This window comes from Ambystoma mexicanum, chromosome 10 (genome assembly GCF_040938575.1).
Source record: "Ambystoma mexicanum isolate Mex_15411 chromosome 10, UKY_AmexF1_1, whole genome shotgun sequence".
NCBI classification, from domain to species: domain Eukaryota; kingdom Metazoa; phylum Chordata; class Amphibia; order Caudata; family Ambystomatidae; genus Ambystoma; species Ambystoma mexicanum.
Genome location: NC_090932.1, coordinates 272,938,911 through 272,958,957, shown reverse-complemented (window position 1 = coordinate 272,958,957; position 20,047 = coordinate 272,938,911). Strand labels below are relative to the sequence as shown.

Below are 20,047 nucleotides of genomic sequence, written 5' to 3'. Positions count from 1 at the left end.
CCACCCAACCTCCCTAGAGTCTTGATGGTTGATCTCATGAGTTTTCAATCTGAAGTGAGGTGATAGGGCTGGAGATACACTGTCAGTCGGGCTGGTGGTACTATAGATAACATAATCCCTACTTGATTTATAGAAGAGCCAAAAGGTAGAGTAATCAAGTGATGTGGATATATATGTATTGCTAAAGGTCAAAAAAATGTTAACCCAGAAGAATTCCCATGCAGCATGCATAATATATGGTTAGGGGAATCTTTCTCCTTCGAATCCCTCACTGGTGACCCTTTTCAGTACTTGTGTGACCGTTCTCCCCGGTACTGCCACTGTGGATCTTCACTTCTTCCTGTACACTTCTTTGAAGTCTTCCCATTTGAAGCCTTTTATCAACAAACTCTTGGGCCTTCATTGGCCCCAGAAAAGGGTTCTCGATTGTTGTCACCCTGAATGTTGAATCTTCTGCAACTCTTCCTGGACTCTAGTAATGTGTGCTTCCCTTTTACCTGTGACCTGGAGCTGCCTGTGGACTTGTCAGATTCTATTCTATAGGTGAAAACTGTTTAATGTTTAAAACTTTCACACTATATTGAAAAGTTACTAACCTTAAAACATTGTGTTGCAAATTTGTTTTAAATTTGTATGCATACTTTAAATGCACTAAACTATTTTATTTATAGTTTCCTTATTTCTAGTCCCCAACTCCATTGGAGAGTTTATCTAAATGAACAACTTTTTATCTTTTAATATAAAAGTTGTGAAGTGTGTGTGTGTGTGTGTGTGTGTGTGTGTCTTCAGCAGCATGCCCCTCTCTGAAAGGTTCTTGGCTCCAACAACGATCTAAAGAATGGCTAAAGCAGTTCTCCCTTTACCCCAAATTCAAGCTGGAGCCGCCTCAGAGCCCACCAATGATGAGGATCTGCACCATTCAAATTGACAGGGGATGTCCAATCCTGGACTGCCTCTGGCCACCACATTTTTTCGGCAACAAACATACGTGGTCAGGATGTGGACTAGGATACAGATCCAGCCACAAACACAAAGTGCTGCTTAGGCCGGAAAAGAGCTTTCCATATATGGAAAATTTAACCCCTAGAGGGTAGAAAGAAAGCCACAATGGAAGATGGCCAAAGGACAGGTGAAATATCTTGGCACAGCCATTTTAAAGTATATGGTACACTAAAAGGCATTCTGAGATAAAATACAAAAGGAAATGGAAGAATGTAGTCAAAACAGGGTAGAAAAATAGCTGCTGCCACCAGCCCGCCCTGGACACATAAAGTAACCATAACGTTACTGACAACAAAGAGAATGGGATATAAAGTAACCCCAATTCACTTCACTATAAAGTGAGGTGTGCAGTGTAAAACAAATGTGGAATTGCGTAAATGAGGACAGTCCCTCTGCACTAATAGTCATTGGGACTAATCAGTGCCCAAAACAGATGAGCTAAGCAAGGTAATCAATGAAAAAGACTTTACTTACCTCCAAAAGTAAGCTCCGGTTCAAAGCAGCAAAACGTTGAGGGGTTCCACAGATGTCTTTGGAGTGAAAGCAGCAAAAATGTAATCTTTCCTAATCTATGGACATGGGCAATGACCATATCTTCCCTAAAATGCCCAGGGGCCCCAGGAGTTGGTTAGCCTTCCATAGTTGAGTCTGCTGTGTTTGTGGAACCCACTGCCAAAACTGGCATTTAAAAAAATTCTAGGGGCATCTTCACCCCTCTGGCAATCCCACCCTCTCCCACGGATTGGGGTAACCTGAGAGGGCTGTAATTTGCCATCTGCATGTGACCACCAGGTGACGAGTGATCTGCAGACCCCATACTGGCTTAAGGACACTGTGGCCAAAACTGTCTTTTTGGGGGACAGTTGTAACATTCTGGACCTTTTGACCATATCTAGGGTTGGGGGTCATCATTCACTAGGCTACAATACCTTTTAAAATGCTGGACCCCACCCCTCACACAACCAGATTGGGTGTTTTTGACTAGCCACTCCGGTGGCCTCTACCATGTGTCACTTGACACACATAGGCCATTAAACTCCCTGAAGAAGCCTGTGTATTACCGCGGCAGGTCCTCCCAGATATGAATAACGTGATGTGGGCCACTTTCGGTATATTTAATATGTGAATCAAACAATACCAGTGCTGTCTTCGGTCCATCAAGCTTTGTATAAACTAGCACTGCCTGCAAGAAAAGGGCAATTTTCTGCCACAAAAGGCTTTCATTTGGGCTAATGGGCCTACTCAGAATGCCTTACCTGTGCACCTCTAAACTGGGGGTGAACTTCCAGCAATGGCTACTGAGTGGCGCTCTAGCTTGCATGACTTGGCTCAAATAACATATGTATGTATAGATAGCCATATGAGTAGATATGTATGTATGTATATTAAGATATGTATGTATGTATATATATTAAACTGAATGTTGTGAGAAACCTGGGGGTATTCTCCCATGTAGACGCTGAGAATTTTCTATTCAGGTGGCAGGGGAGGGCTGTCGCTTTTGGATCCCAACCCTGTGTGTGGACGAGCAAGGGAGGATCACCTGGGTTGGGGAGTCTTGGATTGCACTCATGGGAGAACCCCAGATGAGACGCAGTATCCCAAAGGGACAAGAAGCAAAGAGGAGGAAGTCCCTGATGCCTTCATGGGATATGCAAGTCCTGCTGTCTCTGATCTAAGAGGGAGGCCAGAGTATTTTACTAGAATAGAAGCAGGCAATGAGGAGGGTCCCAAGAGACAAAGGTATGGCTTTGACCTCAACACCTATTTAACTTCCCCAATTTCAGATCATCGGGTGTGCTGTCAAGACCAGTACTTTCATGACACGTGTGTATTGGCGCATTATAAATGCCTTATCAGATCGTATCATGACAGTGTTCCAGGGGCAGAGACTAACCTTAAAAAGGGGAATCACCCCAGTCATATAAATACAATGCATTGGGATTTCCTTTTCTCCTCTTTTAATCACCACATGATTATTCAACCTACAAACATCAGTTTCAATCTCACGCTGTCTACCCTCCCCATTTCCAACATGTACTGGGACGACGAAGAGGCTACAGAGAGTTGTAAAGATTACCCATGGGAACAACACTGTGAAGAGGAAGGTGCAGGGAGAGGTCTACTACACCATCCCTAGCCTGTCCCTTTAAGTCGGGCAAGATCAGGCACCTGACATTAACCATGCACACCTGACTTCACTTGACACCCAGTTAGGGTATAAACAGTGTGTTTCTGCCAAGAGAAATTAGCGATCTGGGGTTGCTGGATGGGCTGTGGAAGCCATGAGACGGGAGGCTGCAGCTGTAGAACGCCAAGACGCTGACCCGGTGTGTAGAAGAGGCTGCAGCGTGGCGAGAGAGCTGTGTCCCCAAGCAGCCAGATTTGGGAGAGTATCAACCTGCTGGCTGTGTCAAGGCCAGTGCTAGTTCCCCTGGGACGTGTGCCGGTCCCTGGGCTGTCTGATGGGCAGGTGGTGAGACCCTGACCTCAGCCCACATATCCAGGCGAGATTGTCAGTCTGCGCCGCGCTACGGGGTGAGTTTTGTGAGAGAGAGAAACTCAGTAGCATCCGGGTGGCTGGTGGAACACTGACAGAGCAGCAAAGTGCGAAAGGCAAAATAAATCGGAAAGAAAAAAGGTGTGTGAGCGGCGCAAAAGCAGAAAAAAGCAGAAGTTGATCATTTTAAAGAGCGGAAAGCAAAGAGAGGGTGCGAGCGACCCGAAAGAGAAAAGGAAAAGGTGCAAGAGGCACGACGGAGTAAAAGGAGTGTGTAGGGCATAGTAAAAGAAGGGTGCAAGAGGCACTGCAAAGTAAAAGGAGGGTGCAAGAGGCATGGCAAAGTGAAAAGTGTGCAAGAAGCACGGATAGACGAAAGGTGGGAAAAACGAGGACAGAGTGGAAGAGGTACAGGAAGGAAAAAGTGGCAGAAGAAAAGTACAGAGTGTAAGGAGAGGCGCCAGAAATCGGAGTGGTCACTCATGGGAGGAGAAAAAGCCCTGCATTCTCTAAAGTCTCTGATACTGCCCTATGTTGTCCAAAGGGGAAGCTACACTTAGAACGAATTGGGAGCAAAATCTTCCGAAGTGAATGAAAGGCTATTGCAATCACACAAGAAGGAACTGTGCTATAAGAGGTACATCCTGACAAGGTGACCCTTTGCTGTTTTGTGTTTGTGAACTTTTGTTTGAGACAAGAGGGGCCTAGGCTTGGGGGAGGGAACCCTGAGAGGCCCACAGAAAATTGTAAAAGATATTGTCATAAGGAGAAAGGCCAAGGCTTGGGGACGGGAACCCTGAGGGGCCTAAAAGGGTATGTCTTGTCTTTTGGAACTAGAGGGGTCGGAGCTTGGGGGATGGAACCCCAAGAGACCCAGAGACATTGTGAACTATATTGACTTGCTGCAAGAGCCCTACCTGTATGATCCTGAGGGCATCCCTTTTGAGTTTTACTATTTTTAAACTGGCAGAACTAAACCAGACGGTAAGGCTACCTGAAACCAGCCTTTGTCTGCATTTCTTTTTGAACCACCATTTTTCATTAAGAAGACCTAACATCACATTTGTTTCAAGAGTGAGAGCAAAGCATATGTTTTGACACAGAAGGACTTCGGTTTTGGACTTGTGAAAATCGACGGCCCTTAGAAGCATCAGTTAAGGGAACAACCCCATTGGAGTTGGGGTCCGTTCTTTCTTACACCAACCCTACAAAGTTGTAGCATAAAGGTTTTCAAACTGTTACTTTTGTGTCTATGTCTCTCTTGATACCATGCCTGCCTCACAATGTATACATTTTTACTTATGTACTTATGGTTTAAATAAAGAATGTACCTGGAAGTAGGTGTGCAAAATACATTACAGGTGTTTGCCATATTTACATACTGACCACTCATCCTTTTTCCTTAAGCAAATATACATGATCAGAATCTGATAGAGGTTTATTTTTGATAGCCTAGTTGGGGGGCTGCTTGAGAAAGCAAGCCTTGCAGGAAGTAGTGAAAAAGCTTAATGTGGTCCTTTTCATAAATGCTCTAGGTATTCAAACAAGCATGTGACTCATAAATACCAATGCTTGGGACTGCACCTAGAGGCAAGTTATTTTCTTGCCTGCATGGGTCTCTTGTGCCGAACCCCAGTAGCCCATAACAGCGCCCTCCTCAAAATCAGTAATAAGCAGCATATCTTTCCTGCTTCAAGGTTATCTCAGATGGACTTCGCAGTAGCAGAGCCTTGCAACACATTTGAAGACCACATGTAGGTACTTGGTCCAAAAGAAAGAGGAGACAGAAATGAAATTGAAAGAATATGTTAGAAGTTTGTCGTTCAGAAATGTGTAAGAATGCTTAAACACCAGCAGAGGGAATATCCATGCTACATGACAATTGTTACAGGTGTAATTGCTTTTTCCCTTTTTTCTGACTTGGGGCAAACGATTGGCAACAGCAACCTGATTTGGTTTCTCTTTTACTTGAATTGTGGTTTATTACGCACCTGAGAGGCTGTGACCTTTTTGCACATTTTCCATTGCCATTCTGCCTGTGCCTATTTTTTCTCATCTGTTCTCACCTGAATGTGACTTTATAAACCTGCTCTAAATGCGTTTCTTTTTTCTCATATTCTTTTCTTAGGACTCTGAGAGTCTCCGGACCTTTGCAAAAATGACTAATAGGAATACCAGTTTTAGAAGTGGAGATGATACTTCAAGACTCTACGTGAAGAAAACCATTGTTGTCGGCAATGTCTCCAAGTTAGTATTTTAACTTCCATGTTCTGTGCCACAGACTGCTAAATGACCAAATGTGGCCAGACCTGCGGCCCCAGTGGTTAACCTTGAAATAAGCGGATTAAAAAAACATTTGGGGACTAAAAATATGTTTTCTTCGGAATTATTTTTCCTTTTTTTGTGCACATTTGTTAATTAGTTGTTAACACAGTAGGCCTCATTACGAGATCGGCAGTAACCTGTCAGCACTACCAACGGGTTGCTGCCGACCTCGAAACTCTGAATCTGCCGCCTGACTTCGTGGTCCCACCAGGATATTGTAAGTCCCGGCGGAGCAGGAAGTCAGGCGGGGGATTTGGTAAGCCCCCATTCCCATGGAGTCCTATACGTATCAATCTGGCGTCCTATAGGACTCCACGGGAATGGGGACCCAGAAGCACTGGCAGCGTTGCTTACGGTGCTAGTGCTTCCCTGACAACTCTGCCTACCACGGCCGTTGCGCCTGGCAGGGTCACACCTGCCGCGTGCGGTGGCCCCGGCAGGCTGACTTGTAGTGTGACGGTCCGGAAACAAGGGCACCGTAAGCTTACTGCACCCTTGTTTCCGGAGAGCCACACTCTTAATGAGGCCTATTGACTTGAAGGTTTAAATTGATTTAAGGTGCCTTTTGAAGCCCTGTTGGACTACCTCACCTGCAAAGGCCCTGTACGGTTCTTTAACCCTAAGACTTTTGGGACCAACCAGTCTCGACGTGTTCTCGGGAATCCACCTATCATGAGCCTTTAGAAGCGTCCCTGGAACACTTGGTGGACTGACCAGTTCTACCAGGGGGCTTCCTCGCTAGAAACTTTGCCATTCTGCCTTTGCATCCCGAACATTGGTGGTCGCCTGCTTGTGGTATACATCGCCTTCCTGTCGAGTTCCAGCCTCCCCGCTTCAAGAGATCCTGCTTGACTGGAAGAACGCCTGCCATTGTCTGTGTGCAGGGGCTTGTCGCTGGAACTCGCCTTCCCTGTCCTGTGAAGTGACCTAAAGAGGGCTGCATTGGTTCCTTCTGCATTTCTCCATCCCTAAGGTTTGCACTCTGCTCCTGGACTCGACTGAAGTATCCTTGCACCCTCAGCTCCTGGGCACCTCTGACTGGAACCAATGGTGTGAAATCCAACCTCCAGCGACCCTCCTGCCTCGCCCCCTTATGTCGCTGGGATGTCGAGATCAAGAGAAAATAAGGAACCAAGCAGTGTCGGAAAAGCAGCACTTTCGTTCTTCGCAGTGGTCTCCATTGGCCGGCCGTTACTCTGGCTGTAGATGTCCCATGAAATTTGCTGTGGACACCGCCAAGGCCTGGCTGAAGAAGATACAACCTTTGTGGACCTTCGATGGCTTTCAACGGTGACGGGTGCACTGGCAGAAGTAGGTGACGGGTTTCAGAATTTCACAGTTTTCCGACTTTTGGGTTTTTCAGTGCTGCAGCCAAATGGACCTCTGGATGACGTCTGGCAACCTGGACTCTACCACTGGATTAGACTGCGGGACGTCACCAAGTCTGGACCCTCAGGACGTCTTCTTTGGATTTTGGTGGCGGGAAACCCACTGGCGGATCCTCGACCCTGGATCTTCTCCAACGGGAAAAAGTGGTCAGATGTCGTGTCAGAGGTGTACCTTTAATGGATTCTTCAATCAAATCGAATGTTTGTAGCTCTGGGTGTCAAGCAGCACCCTCTTCTGGGAGATACATATCAATCTGGTTTGCAGCGGTCACGAAAACTCCTCCGGACCCTGGGCGACACAACTGGACTTCTTCAGATCAAGATATGCAGGCAATCCTCTTCTGGACTCACAAAGACCCCTTCTCCGGATGGCAGGCACACAGTACTGGCTTCTAGGGTATTTCAAAAGAAGAGCAACAAGTGCCCAATGGGCTCTCGTATTTATTTATTTATTTATAACATTTGTTATACGCCCAGACACAAGGGCATCACATCGTAGGTTACAGGATGCTTCAATACTTGGTTACAGTCAAGAAATGGATTTAGGTTAAACAGAATGATGTTTTCATGTACACAATAGAGCATTATACAATAGAATCAATGGATACATTGGGGGAATCGGAGTTACATTAAGTACAGGTTAAAACAGTTAGCCGTTTTGAACAGCACATAGAACTGTTATGTCAGAAGGGTTGTGTCACTGTGGAGGCCGGCCCAGGCCTGGGGTTTAGAATTTGTTGAATAGCCAAGTTTTTAATGTCTTCTTGAATCCCTGGTGGGATGGCTCATTTCTGGTGTGGGGAGGGAGGGAATTCCATAGTTTGGATGCGGCTACTGGAAAGCTGGACCCTCCTGCCCTCGTACGTTTGAAACGTGGGATGCAGAGAATGGGTGCTGTAATTGGATCTCAAAGTTCTGATGGCCTTGTTGTGGATAATGGCCTTTTTTGAGATGGGAGGGAGCTGTCTTGCCTATGCATTTGTGGATAATGCAGAGTGTTTTAAAGATAATTCTGGCTGTGATGGGGAGCCAATGGGCCTCCCTCCTAGTATTGGAGATATGCTCAAATTGTTTTATGCCCAGGACTTTATTTTGCAAGATTTGGAGTTTAGCCATGTTTTTGTTAGAGGACCCCACCAAGAGTATGATACAATAGTCTAATTTTGACAAGATGAGTGCGCGGGTGAGGGTGTTGCAATTTTCTGGGGTCAGGAATTTGTGGCTTAATGCAATAAGTTTGGACGTGTAAGATGTAGCCAAAGATAGGGAGTTGACATGTTTGGTCATCGTTAGATTAGAACCTAAAAAGACGGCCATCGTTTGACCTGCTTGAGGATCGGGATAGGCGTACCATCGATGGTGATGGAAGAGTAGTCAGAGTGTAGAGTTTTGATTTTGGCAGGTGTGCCAATCATACATGAGTGCATTCATGCAGGCAGGCAACCAATCGGGCTCACGGACATTCCGGCCATTCACCCACAACCATGCACCCATAACGCAGAATGTGGATTGGAGTAAGCACCCAGAGCACTACACTGCATGCCTTCCAGTTTCAGTTAGTGCTGGCCCAAGCATTCAAAACCAGACAAGCACAACACAGAATGTGAGTTTTCTTCATACTCCATTCATACTGGTCCCTCACCAAGTGTGTACCCACAACACACAGTCCCAGGGAAGGCTCCAGACCGTCTGGCAGGAGGCAACCCCAGAGCTATATATGGTCCTTCCACCCAATCGCCAGTCAGGCGGAGGGGGACAGAGTCGGGGATTCTCAAGACTTTAGGAAACAAGGGTTAAAGGCAATAGAAACCAAGAGGCTACAGTGGCCATCTTCTCTTTGGTCAGGAATCCATTGATTCCTATGGCAGGGCCTGAGTGTCCCAAAAATGGAGGACGCTCTGAGCCACTGTCAAGTCAGTATGTAGCTGCCAACAGCCCATACCCTGCTGTGTGGGCTACACACAGGTGCCCAAAAACACAAACAAGGGGTACAAAGGTGTGCCACCACCCATGGGTGCCATAAGGGTATCCCTGGGGTGTTCACCAAAAGGAAAAATGAAGCGCTGCATAGCCAGAGGTCCATGCTGGACCTCAGTGGCAGAAAACATACAGAAAACACACACAGAGAAGTGTTAGGACAAGGGCTAGGAGGCCCTGTCACTTCAAAATACATTTCCAGCATCACAGGGGGTAAGTAAACGCAAAGCATTTGTCTCCACCTGTCCTCCATAGGATAACATTGAACAAGTCTCTTTGTATCCTTCTATTCCATTACTTTCTGGTAGTCGCATGTGAGCAGTAAAGCCCTGAAAGACGAGAGCACATTTTGCTTACTCAGTAACTTTGTTGTATCTCCTTTTTTTAACTATCGCCAACACAAGTAACTTAGCCTGCATCAGATGCATTCTGGGGGGAACAGAAGACCTCACACTTCTTAGGGATTGTACTTCTGAAGCTAGGGAATAACTCTAGCGACTTGGTTCCATTTTACTGCATCACTTTACTTACCTCCTTTTATTGTTTTGTCATTGAATGCATTTTAAGAACCTATGGTGACTATATATGTGAATTAAGTGCTGTGCGATATTACCACCTGCTTGTTTGTCTAGTGTGTATTACAAGTCTAGAATAAATTCAGTATTTTTATAACTTCCTGTCTAAATTGAATTATTGTGTACTTCACTGTGTTGGTGTTGACTCATTGTGGACCTCTGAGCCCACTCTCTCTCCTGAGAATAGCCTTGGCGGCTCTCCATTGCTACCTTGATTGGCTTTTGGCTAACCTCTTAGAGTTCACCTGTTCACTATAACTAGGGTGACCTCCTAAAATCTGTCCACCAGGCCAGAGACTAGAAATCAATCTTAATGAGAGTTTAGCCAAAACCCAATCAAGTTACGTGGAAGAGCAATCAATGATTAGTCTCAGGAATGAGTGGGAGTGGTCTAGGGAATAGAACACAATAATTCAGCTTAGTCAATGTATACAAATACAATTATTTATTAGACCTTCAAGAACACACTAAGAAGTGAAACTAGCAGGTGGTATTATCGCACAAAACCAGATAGCACAAATATAAACATTCACCAGTAGGTTCACTTACAATGCATCAATCAATAATTAATCGGGTAAGTAATAGGATGCAGATAAAATGGATAGAACCAGTACAATCCCAAATCCCTTTCAGTTAAGAAGTCCACCCGTTGGATGCATGGGGCCTAGTGCCCAAAAGTCACAGGTTCCAATATAAGTTTCTCCGGAGAAGGAATTCTCACAAAGGATGCAGTGGGCTTGTGGTGTTGATTTTAAAGAATTCCAAACAATTTAAAAGTTTGGCAAGTATTTGTCCAATGACCAGTATATTCTCCTCTCTATCTCAGTGCCAAGGCTAGTCCAGAGGTGGAAGATGCTTGGCCCAGGACCGATGACAATAGGTAAGCATAGAGGGAAGTTGGGGACAAAGGGCTTTACACCCAATGTTATCCTATGGAGAACAGGTGGGAACAGGAACAGATGTTAACTTACCACCTGATTATCCCAGGTCACACTGTGGATCATCCGGAATCGCTGGGGACACAATCTTCTGCCCTTTGTACGGGGGAGGGGTGTACAGCCGTTGCAGGTTCGAGTGCTTCTTCTGTTCAGGTCCAACTGCAAGATGCAATACCAGAAAAATGAATAATGCAGACTGTTGCGGTGCAGGCCCTTCAGAACACTTCACAGGATGGATGAAGTTGAGTTCTAGCAATGGTCACCACTTGCAGCTGGCGACAGCTGATCTTCTAGCCACGTTCAGAGAAGCAGTTCCAGCTTATCCTCTTTTGATGCTGACATTTCGGGAGGTGGCGACTTATGGCACAAGCTGGCGACCACCAAAGTTCAGAGGCTTAACACGAACAGAAACTGCTGCAGTGAGGTAGCCCCGAGGGTTCTGGTCATTACATCGTGCAGTCCAGGGACACTTTCGGAGACTCTCGGGGCATGAAATCTCGAGTAAGCACTGAGACATATTGGTCCCACTAGTCCAAGGGCTGAAGCACCGACGAGAGTCGGAAAAGGAGCCGGCCTTCACCGGGCCAATGACTGGAGACCTTCCTACGAACTGCTTTCCCCGTGCTTGTATTCAAGTTTATCTTCACGCTGCAGCCCACGCTTCATCCCTACAATGATGTCGCATGCTCTGCCACAACACCGGGTCTTTTACGATAATGCTGGCTCGCGCTCGCAACTGCTTCTTAATTTTTACAACCGCGCTGAAGACGTGCCGGGTAATCATCCCTCGTCGCAAGACGCAGACAGTGATTTCTATGTTCTAATAAGAATTTGTCTTCTAAAAAATAAACACTGCAGCTGTGCTTAGCAATGTATTTTTTAAAAAAATATAAACCTACAGCCCAGTCTGCTTTCTCAAGCTCTTCAAATAAGCAGTTCAATTACTATTGTACTCCATGGATTGCATTTGGCTTCCTTTTGGCTTAATGCGCCCAAAATATGTTAATCGGCAAACCTCAATGGAATGCAATCCCTAAGCAATCCAATCCCCAAACAATCCACTAAATATCCAAAAGCAATGCAATCCCCTAATACATCCAAAAGCAATGGATTGCATTTGGCTTCCTTTTGGTTTCCTGAGTTTGGCTGTGATTTTGGAGAAGTTCCTCGTGATTGTTAGGAATACATATTTACTCTCCTCTGGTGGTAGGAGATGATCTTCTCACGGATTCACCCAACACCACGGTCCAGAAGAGCTTGTGGGTGTTGAAGTGCTTTGAAAATGTATTTTTGTGTTTCTTTGCTGGTAGTCAGTGGATGGTTCTTGGAGCAGATGTAATGTGAGCTCTCTTGTCAGACCTGGGCACGAGTCTTGCAACTGTGTTCTGGATGTGTTGTAGTTTCTTTAGTAAGTGATATGGAATGGAGAGGTTTCACCTGACAGTCGATTCTTGATCGAACCAGAGCATGGGTGGGGATGAGAGGGGGTGGGTCAGAGGGAGAAAGGGTAGGGGAAGGCCAAACGAAGCGCTGATGGCATTGGAGTCATGAAGACAAAGCTGGCCTGGAAGACTGCTTTAAAGTAGTTGCGAGTCTTGCCAGGGGAGCGGGAGGTCTGTATTCTCTGCGGTACATGCTGAAAAGGGGAACTGGCTTTCTGTGCAGCTAGGGTAGCCTGCAGGGATTCTTGGATGTTGTAGCCAATCAGGAAAGGGGTGGACCAGAGGGAGACTGGGGAGGTGAAGGCCAAACAAAGCGCTGATGACGCTGGAGCTGTAAGGACAAAGCCGGCCTGGAAGACTGCTTTAAAGTGGTTGCAAGACTTGCAAGGGGAATGGAAGATCTATGTTCTCTATGGTACACGCTGCAAAGGGGAAAATAAGTTGGTTCCCCCTTCTGTTAACAGGTCCTGTCTGTCTGTCTGTACTGTGCTTGGAAAAGAGTGTGCATTGATCACGGAGCAGTGCATCTTATCCCTCTCTGTTCTGGCTGCTTGTCATAAGTTTCTCTTTTCGTTAGCATGAGTTGTGTCCCTTGTGCCACCCCTTCTCGCACACAGGTTTTGCCCGTTTTGCTTGATTCTTCTACCTTGCTCCCCCTCCCCCACTTCCAGTCTACTTCTGCAGGAGTCTGTCCTGATACATTCTGGTTTCACCCTCACCGTCTTGTGGCCAATGCTGGATTTGACTTTTATGGGCTTCATTGATTCACGGTGAGTCACCCTTTCTCAACTCTCATGCTGGACTTCCTTTTCATCTTGTACTCATGGTGGCACTGAATCATGCTGTTCCCATCTTCATCTTGTATCCTGGCTTGCAACATTATGTGTTACTATTGAATTCTGCAATTGTATTTGCTCTCCCCTCTTGCTACTCCACTCTTTTTGACAGCTTACTGTCTGTTCTCTCCTATCCCTTTCTCCCTTTTCCTATCTCCTCCCCTTAATTTCTTCTATGCACTCACTCTATCTAGTATGATAGCAACCTTTTCTGTCTCCTCCCCCGCCCCTTAATTGTTTTTTTTCCCTCCCTCTGTCCCCTCCAGCACTATCTGAAATGTCGTCGGGCCTAGTACGATAGTTGCTTGTTTTGTTCCTCCCTTTCTCCACCCCTCTCCCTCACCTTTTGTTTTTCTCCGGCTCTACCAGAAATGTCGTCACGCCTGTCTGTTTCCATTTCCTTCTCACTCTCCTCCTCCCTTCCTTATCTATGTCTTAGCTCTTGCACTATCTGAAATGTCGTCAGGCCGAGTACGATAGTTAATTTCACATCCTTACTGTTCATGGCCTGTAAGGATGTCATTGTATTTTTCCCTTGTTCCCTCCCTTGCCTTGAAGCGCTTTGAAACAAATTGTGTATAGGTGCTATATAAATAAACTTTCTGATCATTCTTGACTGGAGTTGGGGGTTGAGATTGTGGACTAACCATTGAAGCCACTGAATCCACTCAAGTCCTGTTTAAAACAAGCATTGTCAAAGCCACTGAAGACAATGGATCAAGTGCTATTCTATTGCTGCAAATTGGTATACTCTGAAGATAAAGCTTTGCGACTGGGCATCATTTGCTAAAGAAATGGTTAAGTGCAGTTGAACTTTTATTTTGCCATTGTAATTCTAAATAAACTGTAAACTTGGTGAAACGTTTTACCAGACTAAAATCCTAAATAATTGCAACCAAATCATTGAATCTAGTTAGTAGCGAGAAGGATCCCGAAAATCAACTAGCCGCCCAGGAACAAAGACATCAGAAAAACCGAAATGGAGGTGTCTTGATGAAGAGTGACACGATGGGCACGGGAGAGTTTGCAAGGGACGGGGGGACAGCGGTGTCGACGTCAGAAGGTGAGAAACTGTGCATATCGCCGAGCGATTGCCCGCAAGCTTGCCCTCCCACTCCCATGCTCATACCCGCACTAAAAAGCCTGATAGAAAGCGCCACTGCCTGCAGTGCAGAGCACGCAGTGAAGTCTGCGCAAAACATGAAGGCCCTAGTGCGGGCCTCCCTGTCACCCGGCCCACATAGTGTGGAGTGCGATGGTTGCTCTGTAACCAAGGCGGACATTGGAGCACTTGGCCTCCCATTGATTGTGGAAAACTTAAAAGCCACAATGAGCCCACATAGTGGAGTAGGTGAAATTGTGGCCGTGAGACTCCACTTAGAGAAACTGCAACTATGCACGGAAATACGGACACCCAGCCTTGAGTTACCTTCGGCCAGCAGTTCGCTGGAACAGGAACCTATTCCAATGACTCAAGCAGATCCGTTAAAGACTTTGCAAGTCATTTCGGCACAAATCAATGCCGTTCCGCTTGAAACACATGAATTACTTGTGCTACACAGAGCTAGAGCTCGAGCTGAAAAGAACTCTCACTATTTCCACCAACGGGAATCACATTGAAGAGGCCCCTTCTGAGCATACAGGGGACCATTGGGAGGAAGAGAGGGAAGCCTCTTTGAGTCAATTAAGACCAAAAACTATGATAACCTGTGAGGGGGCCCCCAATGACAAGGTGACTGTATCACCTCCAATAAAGCAGCACCTGTCGAGCCAGCCCCAGTTCTGGCCATGGCTCTGGCTCCCCCAATATATTCTAGAAAATGCAGACCACTGCATGGGAAAAAAGACACCGAAATTAAAACCCAAACCCCGGGGTAAGCGGGGGAAAGCAGAAAGCAAAGGTGCATGGCCAAAAAACATCAAAAGAACTGGAAAAGGTTGCATTGGAAAAATGTACATGGAATCTCAATCCATTACTACACCAAGCGGGAGACCCTAAATTGACTAAGAAAAAATTCAAGCAAAGGGCCTGCTGCTTTCTGAAAGCTTGAAACACTTTTTTATTATTTTTTAAAAGAAGCTGTATTCTGACGAGACATTCAAAGAATCAGCCCGTGACATTTCAGGTGCTGAGCTTCTAGAGAGTGCAGGGGCTGTTCTGGATAGTGAGATACAAGCCCCACTTCATCCTCCATGTACAAAAGTAATTGAAAAGACCTCCCTAAAGCATGACACTGTCAGCCCTGTCAGAAATGGCCCTGGCCTGCCAGAGGTCTGGTCAGAAGGGAAAGAAATAACCGCTAACGAGAATCTATACACAATTAGAACTCCGTCACCGTGGGAAATCCCAAGGGTCTCGGAGCCAGGAACTTTGCATCACCTGGAACAGCACAACAATATAGCCCAGAGAGGTGGGGCGAACCCAGAGGAGTCAGAATGGCTACTCAGGTGGAACCAACAGAACCTATTGGGGGGTAAATCAATTACACAATACAATACCAGAAATAGACACTCCAGGATGGAAGAGTAGAGTGTTTCATTTCCAACCGCGAAGGAGTCTCAACTCCGAGACCCACGACCCATACCGGACATCTTCAAGATCGGGAGACATAAGATCGTACAACTTCCAAGAGTCCAGATCAAACGACGCAGTAAGGAAAACAGACCTGCTGTCAATCATGTCCACGGTCACAATCGCTCCAATCAAAATTGTATGAATCCATAAATGATGCAATGAAAGCCCACACGACGATCATTGCAATGGTGCATACAAAGTTGGTTCTTTTAGATGGCTTTATTACAGCTATGAGTAAACCATCTCAAACAACGTCTGCAAGTGGACAAGGATCACAGACATCCGAGGAAGCTAAAAGGGTAGTGGAAGAAAGCTCCCTGGCTGTCATGGCCATTGGCCCGGAACCACAGACCCCGCACCATCAGGGGACGAGAGCAAGGGTTAACACAACCTTTTATTGTTCCTTGGGGACAATACGGCATAGAGGGCCAGGCTCATGAATAAGTGTGAACTGGCACACTTTTATTTGGTGCAAGATACTTGTTTTCTTTTCAGGGGCCTCCACCTGCATTTGTTCGGGCGTGGCTTATTGAGAGGGTTGGATTGCACATGCAGCATCCTTTAGGAGTGGCAGGGTGGGGCCGGTGAACCAAGACTAATGGGCGTGCACAGGGCTAGGCTCTATATGCCCGCCCAGCCTGCATCCAAGCGCTTCGCGTTATTCTGCTGATGGCAGCGTAACGCTCACCGCCTCCTGAGTGCATCTTACCTTGTTTCCAGCTAGCAACCTGAGCGCATCTTACCTTGTTTCCAGCTACCAGCTTGAGCACTTACCTTGGAATCTGTTTTCAGCGAACATCCATCTCCAAACCTCCGGAAAGCAGCACTCCAGGCCGACATCGTGACTCTACGAGCAATCCATCGGAAGACGGTGCCTGCAAGAAAAAAAGATAAAGACAAGGTTATAATTCGCTAAGACATTACGTTTAAGGTCGCACTTTGATAAATCCTCGCGCTTAACCTTAAACCAACACTCACCTTTTCTCGGAGCATCGCAGACTCCCTTCTCTTCCCATTTGGCCTCGCACCATGCACCGCAACTACCGCTGGGCCGCATTTCATCTGTTGGGAGAAACGGGGGAAAGACATCATTGAAAGATACAGACAATAATGGGGGGATCAACATCACAATATTTTAAAGCCATATGACACCTTCAGGAGTGGTTAAGCCACAGCTGGTCTGGGCTGCCACGCACAGTGGGCGAGTGAAGGAACTCTGTCCATCAAAAAGCGCCCCTGCAGTGAGAAGCAGGACGGAGAGCTTGTCATCATTAATCAGCAGGTGAGACTATATGGGTCGGCACAAGCTTACCACATTTTGGGAAGAAGGGTTCGAGAGAGACAGCAGTCACATAGCAGGATTCTCACGATCTCTCGTATCCACGCAGGAGCAGAGTCAACAATTGTTGCGGCCCACAGCACATGAACAGGGGAAGAAGCCTGACAAGGGGGATCCACTTCCTGGGAGGGCTGCAACGGTCCGCTTATGTCCCTCCAGAGACCAGGTGAGCTTAGCAGAACGTGAAGGCTCTACAAATATCTGCCTGGGCTTTATGGAAACCTCGGAAACAGACCAGTTGGCCCAGCTACTGGGGAATTACGGGCTGAAGTCCATGCCTCCAGACAGGAAACCAATGCTTTAAGGAGGGATCTTATTTTAGCCTGAGAACAAACTGACGACTTGGCAATACAAATGCTTAAGACCCAGGCAGGTCAGGTCCCACTACTAGGACTTTCCCAACCTCCCATGCCGCAGCCTTCAAGTGGTTCTTCCAGGTGCAGTGCCACTGGCTCCGCCTGAACGCTTTACTGGCGGCCCCAACAAGTATGCTATATTCATAAACCAATGTCGCCTCCATTTTTTGTGCAGGCGTGGGGCTTTTCCTAACGATCAAGCCAGAGTCGCCTTTGTACTCTCATATTTAGGAGGTAGCGCAGCAGACTGGTCGATACCATTAGTAAACCAGGATGATCCGCTACTTCGAGACTTTGGGGGATTTCAGCGGGAGATAGAAAATTGTTTGCAAGGCATACACAAGGACAAGAGTTGGACAACAAATTGTCACTCAAACAGGGAAACCAAGACCTATTGACCTATATCGCAACCTTCAATCGTCTCGTAGCACAGACAAACTGACCAGAAGAAAAGAGAACTATGCTCTTTTATCGAGGGTTGCGTGGGGAACTTAAGGATGTTCTAGCCCAAGTGGTCAATCCCCCGAGGAATGTGCGCAATACATCAACTTGACTGTGTGTGCAGCACAATCACAGATTGCAGAATCGAAAAATGGATCGCACAAGAGCTGAAGGAGGTCGGTCTATATGCGACCTCGGGACAACCAAACCAAACCCACGAACAAACTGAACCCATGCAGATCGGTGGATTATGGAGTCCTTTTACCAAGGCTGAAAGGGAGAAAAGGAGGCAACAGCTCTGCTTATACTGTGGGAGAGGAGGACACTTCCTACGAGAATGCCCGGTGAAACCACCGAAGAGATTAGTTGGAGCAACGGACAATGGCAATGAAGAAAAGGTACAGGATTCGGGAAACTCCAACGCCCGACAAGCGTAGGGGTCCACTTTTCGAGTGAAAAGAAGGAATCCGTACAGACCTCACATCTAGTCATCCCGGTACTTTTGGTTAACCATAAACAACCGTCAAAGATATATGCCTTGGAGGCATATATTGATAGCGGAGCTGTGGGTAATTATATTGATCAAGATCTAGCTGCACGGATAGGCCTTCCTCTCCAACAGAAGCTGAAATCGGAAAACGTCACAGCAGTGGATGGTTCTCAGTTATCAACCCGGGCCAGTGACGCAGAATACCAAAAAAGTCATGCTTATGTGTCAGGATGGTCATCAAGAAGACATCTATTTCGGTCTCATAGGTGCTTCTCAGTTCCAGATGATATTAGGAATGCCTTGGCTGGAAACCCACAACCCTAGGATCGACTGGCAAAAACGAGTTCTCACCTTTCCTCAAGAGTGTGCGATCGCCTGCTACAACAAAAATGTGGGCAACCTGAAACCCAAGACGAAAACCGTTCTGGGACTCACTGGTTCCTTACCACCTGAATATCTGGATTACCAGGATGTTTTTCAGAAGGAGCAAGTGAACACCCTGCCTCCACACAGGCTTTAGGATTGCCAAATCGATCTGGTGCCCGGAGCCCAAATTCCCTGCACTCGAATTTACGCCCTAACGGAGCAGGAAAAACCAGCATCTAATATCTTACCTGGATCAGTATCTAGCTAACATCTTTATCTGCCCTTCTAAGTCCTCTGCATCCTCTGCTCTCTTTTTCATACCTAAAAAAGAGGGCGATTTAAGAACTTGTATTGACTATAGAGCTCTTAACCAGATCACGGTAAAAAACAGATACCCACTGCCACTTATTCTGGAGCTTCTGGATCAGGTAAAGAATGCTCAAGTTTACACGAAACTGGATCTACGAGGAGCCTATCACCTTATAAGAGTTAAAAAAGGGGACGAGTGGAAGACGGCATTCTGTACCAAGTATGGTCTTTTCGAATACCAGGTTATGCCTTTTGGGTTATGTAATGCCCCAGCAATGTTCCAATTTATTATGAATGATGTGCTTCATGAATTATTTGACGTTTGCGCACTTGTCTACATAGATGACATTCTCATTTACTCGGCTTCCAAGGAGGACCACGCCGGCCATGTAAGAGGACTATTGGAAAAACGTTGATAGCATCGGCTGTTTGCCAAGTTAGAAAAGTGTTTCTTCCATGTAACAGAAGTTGAATTCTTGGGCTTTATGCTCGCACCACGAGGAGTACACATGGATACATGCAAGGTGGAAGCTATCCTTCAATGGCCATCACCGACATCCACAAAAGGAGTACAAAGTGTGCTTGGATTCGCCAATTTGTATCGTGGTTTTATTCCTAGGTTTTCGCAGATAGTTCATCCAATTACCTCCCTGCTGAGAAAAAACAAGAAATTCCTTTGGTCTGCAGAAGCAGAGAACGCCTTCCAGGAGCTGAAACTTGCATTCACCCCAGCACCAGTTCTTCGACACCCTCAACCGGATCTACCATACATGGTCGAAACAGATGCCTCCAACGTAGCCATGGGGGGGGGGGTATGTTCACAAAGGGACCCCGACACAGGACAATTACATCCCATAACATTCTGGTCCCGTAACTTTTCTGCACCAGAGTTGAACTATGCGATCACAGACAAAGAATTGCTAGTGATTAAGGGAGCCTTCAAAACATGGAGACACTATCTTCTTGGGCGAGACATACAGTCACTGTCATCACGGATCACCGCAATCTGCAATACTTGAAGACCACCAAGGCCCAATCCTCACGCCAACTTCGTTGGGCTCTCTTCTTTGCGGAATACGATGTTATCATCACCTACAGAAACGGAGTACGCAATGGGAAAGCAGACGCTCTGTCACGAATGAGGACAAAGAAGCCTTTACCACGTCTGAGCCCGTGGCCATCATTCCT

At 46.5% G+C, this 20,047-nt stretch overlaps 1 protein-coding gene across 4 annotated transcripts in view; it reads left to right on the top strand.

Annotated features, from left to right (window-relative positions):
- The window catches only part of YEATS2 (YEATS domain containing 2), a 1,971,885-nt gene that overhangs the window by 374,553 nt on the left and 1,577,285 nt on the right, over positions 1–20,047 (top strand). For all 4 annotated transcript variants that reach the window (XM_069617830.1, XM_069617832.1, XM_069617831.1 and 1 more), the window contains one exon: positions 5,631–5,749. In XM_069617830.1, the coding sequence (XP_069473931.1) occupies positions 5,631–5,749 (119 nt within the window). The remainder of the gene's footprint in view (positions 1–5,630; positions 5,750–20,047) is intronic.